At 48.5% G+C, this 5,718-nt stretch overlaps 1 protein-coding gene across 1 annotated transcript; it reads left to right on the forward strand.

Moving 5' to 3' along the window:
• The first annotated feature begins 2,714 nt into the window (after nucleotides 1-2,714).
• On the forward strand, nucleotides 2,715-4,767 carry ID2 (inhibitor of DNA binding 2). Its single transcript, XM_063078915.1, has 3 exons — nucleotides 2,715-3,109; nucleotides 3,417-3,480; nucleotides 4,280-4,767. Exons 1-2 carry the CDS (start codon nucleotides 2,762-2,764, stop codon nucleotides 3,471-3,473), a joined length of 405 nt encoding a protein of 134 aa, XP_062934985.1. The 5' UTR covers nucleotides 2,715-2,761; the 3' UTR covers nucleotides 3,474-3,480; nucleotides 4,280-4,767.
• Nucleotides 4,768-5,718: the final 951 nt, after the last annotated feature.

Below are 5,718 nucleotides of genomic sequence, written 5' to 3' on the forward strand. Positions count from 1 at the left end.
GCGGGGCCTGGGGGCGCCGGAGCCGCCGGCGGGGCTGCAGCAGAGGCGCGTGCGTGAGTCAGCCCTGGAGCCAGGCTGCGGGGACTCCAGGGCAGGTCTGTGGCTTTCGGGGGGGGGGGGGGGGGGGGCCGTCCCCGTGGGTCAGCCACAGGGGACAGCGTCGCCACCCCCCACCACCGGAAGCGCTTGACACCGTCCCACCACCCACGGATCTGGCCCTTCCTGCAGCTGGGACCATTTGAACTTTAGGGGCCTCAAATGCAAACCCACAGAGACACCAGTTGACAGATTTTTAAATGCTTTTTAGCCCAACCCCAAAATTCTCCAAGATTTTCCCCCACAGGAACATCATTTTAAAGGTGATTTCGCTTGGAGCTTGCTGAGACAGACACACTGGCAATTCAGGTCCGTTTTCGATCATTAACTTATACAGCTTCATAATCCTCTTAAAATGATCTTTAAATGAACGTCAAACTGGTGGCGTGCCAATAGTTGAATTCAACACAGCCAGGCAGACTGGACTCTGGCACAGCCGCTAAAGAAAGAAACAGCAGACAACTTTCACCATATTTAGCAATTTTACTCCATCAGGGTACAGAAGCGACGCTGGGAGAAGGCACCGCCTGAACCAACTTTGCAAGGGTGTAAAGTGATGCGCAGCGCTCACCATCCGGCCCCGAGCCTGGATGGTGGGATAATGAGGCTGGCAGGCCTGTCAACATACGGTGTCCTTGGAGAAAGCTAGGCGTGCGCCAGTACCGCAGGGCTGCAATGTCCAAGAATCATAAGTAATAATCTGAGAATCCCAAAGACGTTTGTTTACGTTGGCTATTATTGTAAAATAGTCAAAGTATAACATCATGAACCAAAATAGTGTCAAAACAAAATCTGTTCCACTGTGGCACGTATGTGACAGAAACACATGCACACAAAGTATATCAAAAGGCTCGAACTGTGGGGGGACTCGGAGAGTAAATCACTTCCAGACTTAATATCAGAGGAGACGTTGTTAGTCGGCCACTGTCAGGAACGGAGTTGCAGGAGGCGTTTGCGGGGCTTTTCCAAGACGCTCAGCTGGACAGGAAACCGGCCCACCTGCATCCTCCAAACTCAGGTGGCTGAACTTCATGAAAGTGACATCCACCTCAGGGCCACCAACTCTGCCTCCCCAGAGAGGAGCCCTGGAGCACATGGCTGTCACATGGAGGTCAGAGACCGCCCGGCCCACCAGCTGAGGAATTAATCATTCATGGGAGAGACAATGCTGTTCCCCGTTCCCGAGCTTGGCGTTCAGGCTCCAGCTTTCCCCCTTTCCTCTTTCTTAATGCAAAGGAGAAGGAGATAGAGACAAAAAGTAAACAAGACACTTAGGAATATTACCTTTTCTGGGGTTTTGCAGTTTATTGTTTTCTAGAGAAGAATGATCTTCAAAACATGCTACTAATACATTGGGTCTTCAATGAAGCTAGAATTGTGTGTGAATTAAAGTATTTGAGTAAATAGCTGCAAATTTTTTATTTAGGCTGAAAGAATGAGTTCCTAAAGATTTATAGCCCCTCCCCCGAAAAAAAAAAAAGCTTAAGCTGCCCCTAGTACTAGTGCTGAAAAGATTCCAAACCTCACACATGATAGAATTTTTTTTTTTTAAGTGTGAAGATGCCAATTAATCGTTAGGGCCACCTAGCTGTCGCCAAGCTTTAGAAATACTGTAGGTGGTGGAATGTGACACCAGAAATCACGATTTGTGCATAATCACATTACTTTGCCCCCTACACTGAAGGGCACAGGCCAGCAGCCTTTCAAGGACAGTGTATGTAAACGAAGGTTCAATATGCAAATTATCTTAATGATTTCCGATTAATAAGATCATTATAATAAAAGCCCCGCTTCGTTCTTGAGAAGGAACCCTGAAAGTGCCCCGCCTCTCAGAGCTCCTCTGGGACGGGCCTGAGGTTGGGCAGGGTTTCCACTAAGGACTCACTTTACTGAGTTTACAGTAATGCCTCTGGGTTGCTCCGGGTTGCAAAATCCCACACTAAACTTGTGGCTGAGTGCATGCGTCGGTGTTTTTTGTGTTTTATTTTAAAACATAATTTCTCCTTATCTTAAAAGACGAAACTCACTCTACAAAGGTGACTTTTCGGTGGCAAACTTGTTTGCGTTTTCACTTTCTTCTGAAATGCTTTCTGTCTTTCCTGATGCCATCCGGTGGGTTGCAGCGAACTGGGCTTTCTGCTGGGCTGAGCTGGCCCCTGTCGCTGTGATTTCAGGGCTGCTGAAAGCTCCAAGGTGTGGGCGGCTTTGTCGGGGCACACGCCCAGCGCGAGGGTCCTGCCTCGCACTTGGAACTGGAGTTAAGCCTGCACGTTTAGACTCCCGGGGTCTGCCCCTCCCCCCGCCCCCGCCCCCTCTTTCCCCGCCCCGCGCTTACTGTACTCTATTTACCGGCCCAGCTGGGCTCGCGCCCCGTCCCGCCCACCCCGCGGGCATTGGCTGCGAACGCGGAAGAACCGAGCTCCAACGCCCTCCAATAGGAGCGCCCGCTCGGCCTGATGGACGCGCCGCCTTCCACCAATGGGGACGAAGGGAAGCCCGGTAGTGGGGCCCCGGCGAGTGCGTATAAAAGCCGCCCCGCCGAGCTCGCGCTTCATTCTCAGCCGAGCCCTGTGCCCAGCGTAGCCAGCTCAGCAGGCGGCGGCGGCGGCGGCCTGAGCTCCAGGGCGGCCCGCTCATTCCCCGTCTCTCCCAAACCGCAGTCAGCATGAAAGCCTTCAGTCCGGTGAGGTCCGTTAGGAAAAACAGCCTGTCGGACCACAGCCTGGGCATCTCCCGGAGCAAAACCCCGGTGGACGACCCGATGAGCCTGCTTTACAACATGAACGACTGCTACTCCAAGCTCAAGGAGCTGGTGCCCAGCATCCCCCAGAACAAGAAGGTGAGCAAGATGGAAATCCTGCAGCACGTCATCGACTACATCCTGGACCTGCAGATCGCCCTGGACTCGCACCCCACTATTGTTAGCCTGCACCATCAGAGACCCGGGCAGAACCAGGCGTCCAGGACGCCGCTGACCACCCTGAACACGGACATCAGCATCCTGTCCTTGCAGGTAAGACCTGCTCCCGCCGCCGCGCACTCCCGCCATCGCTTGGGTTATCCCTGGGAGACCATTGTCGAGACGGTGACTTGCAGATGAGCCCATTAACTTTATTTTCTGAATAACCTGCTATAGATTGAGCCGTGTGTGAAAGTGCTAGTAAGTTCTGACATGTTAATGCCTCTGTCTTTCAGTCTGAATTGTAGAATAAATGTGTTTAATGGAACTTGCCGTATGGACTACTTAAGAAAAAAAAAAAAAAAGAGGCTCTTACCTTAAGATTGTTTAACCTCGTGCCTTTTATCCTCTTTCTTTCCAGGCTTCTGAATTCCCTTCTGAGTTAATGTCAAATGACAGCAAAGCACTTTGTGGCTGAGTAAATGGTGAGTGTTTGTTTGCTTGTGCCTCCCGTTGGTAAACTGCCTCAGAGTGTGTGTGTGCGTGTGTTTTGTCATTTGCTTGTATAAGGGTAGTTGTGTACCTGCAAAATGTTTGATTTAGCAAATGCATGCTTCCTTTGCTGTACTGAGTGGGACGTTGTCTCATTAGACATGAAGGGGCTTGTAGCTCTGATTACTCAAGATCACAGAACATTTTCCTTACTAAAAAATGATGCCAATAACTTACGATGGAGGTGGCGGAGGAAAGTGCATATTGGCTTGTGTAGTGAATGCAATGAATGCTCTGACTCTTTCTGCTGTTCCTCTGGTACTACTAGGTACTAAGCTCCACTGTAATTAATCTTATCGCCACAAATTCCATAGTGATCCTCCTTCCCTAAAACTAGAGTCCTCTGAGATTCTCTAGGCTAGCTGAGGATTGCTACTCTGTGCCTTAGACCCTGTGATGTGGGATTCCAGACTTCCCTATCTGTTAACTAAAGGGCTGTTTTCAATCAAATAATTGTTACAAGAAGCAGACTGGCGCCTGTGAGCACTGCCTTTGGAGATCCAAATAGGAGATCGGGTTGGGAAGTTTTTCCCTTGAGTCTCTGCTATTTTAATGTTTAATTTGCTCTGTCGAGGCCGGGTGTGTGTGTTGCATCTGGACGCCAGGGTTTGCCCAATCTTTGAGTGTTTGGTTAAATGTTCAAACTGTGGCTTCCTCCCGGCGCCAGTCTGCCCGCCTCTGCCCTTAGGTTGCATTCTGCTAAACATGTCTTTCTCTCCCAATCTTTTGCAGGTGTTCATGACTTTTTTTTTTTTTCTTCTTCTTTGCACAACAACAACAGCAACCACAAATCCATAGGATCTTTTAAGGCGCTATTTTTTCATCCATTTCACAGGGAGGACAACAAGTTGAATGGACCTTTTTAAAAAGAAAAAAGATGGAAGGAAAACTAATAATGATCAGCTCCCAGGGTGTTCTCTGACCTGGACTGTGATATACGTTATTTATGAAAAAGACTTTTAAAATGCCCTTTCTGCAGTTGGAAGGTTTTCTTTATATACTATTCCCACCATGGGGAGCGAAAACGTTAAAATCACAAGGAATTGCCCAATCTAAGCAGACTTTGCCTTTTGTCAAAGGTGGAGCGTGAATACCTGAAGGATCCAGTGTTCAGTTACTTAAATGAAGTCTTTTGGTCAGAAATTACCTTTTTGACGCAAGCCTACTGAATGCTGTGTATATATTTATATATAAATTTATATATATATATTGAGTGAAACCTTGTCAACTCTTTAATTAGAGTTTTCTTGTATAGTGGCAGAAATGTATATTTCTGCATAAAGTGTAATGATGTACTTATTCATGCTAAACTTTTCATAAAAGTTTAGTTGTAAACTTAACCCTTTTATACAAAATAAATCAAGTGTGTTTATTGAATGGTGATTGCCTGCTTTATTTCAGAGGACCAGTGCTTTGATTTTTATTATGCTGTGTTATAACTGAACCCAAATAAATACAAGTTCAAATTTATGTACACTGTGTAAGATTATAATAAAACATGTCTGAAGTCAGCACCTGAATTCTGAATGATTTTTAAGATCTCTTCCATAACGCGGTCTTCTCTCTCTCTCTCTCTCCCCCCCCCCTTACATTTAACCCCTTCTCCCTTCTCCCCTCCACCACCCCCTAAGCCCTCGAACCCGTGTACAGAAATCTCCGTACCAGGTGTGTGGTCAGTGCCAGCACTTAGGGGCACCGTGCAGCTGCAGCTGCTTTTTAGGAGAGCTGATCACGACTGGGAAGGCTATAAACACCAGAAGTGTCTCTTAGTCCTTATGGGAAAACTTAGTTCTGTGCCCCGGGGCTGAGTTTGAAACCAAGGACGAGTTGTGGGTGGTGACCCCTAAGAGTGAGATCATTCAAATGCGGAATCTGGAAAGATGACCTGTTGAGTAGGTGCTTAGACACTTCTGGAATAAACGAAACTGCTTGTTCATCAGAAGGAAGGCTACAGAATTCAGAATATGTTAAGATCTAGAAGGGCTCGGAGCCCCTGTGGTGACCTTGCCCGAGGGCATGAAGCTGTAATCTGGGGGACTCCGCCAGCCTCCGCAGGCTTCCCTGGGCTCTGCACCTGCGGCTCACCCAGGTGTCCGGGAGAAAGGGCTGGGCCAGGCCCACCTTGCCCGACTGGAGACTACTCAGCCGTCCTTCACCCTTCACGGCCGCCC

Source organism: Cynocephalus volans, chromosome 14 (genome assembly GCF_027409185.1).
Source record: "Cynocephalus volans isolate mCynVol1 chromosome 14, mCynVol1.pri, whole genome shotgun sequence".
Classification (NCBI taxonomy): domain Eukaryota; kingdom Metazoa; phylum Chordata; class Mammalia; order Dermoptera; family Cynocephalidae; genus Cynocephalus; species Cynocephalus volans.

Bases quoted from the DNA above. Each gene is read 5' to 3' on its own strand.
- ID2 (XM_063078915.1), top strand. From the start codon at position 2,762: ATGAAAGCCTTCAGTCCGGTGAGGTCCGTTAGGAAAAACAGCCTGTCG. The intron at 3,110-3,416 runs GTAAGACCTGCT...CTTTCTTTCCAG, and splicing joins TCAGCATCCTGTCCTTGCAG to GCTTCTGAATTCCCTTCTGA.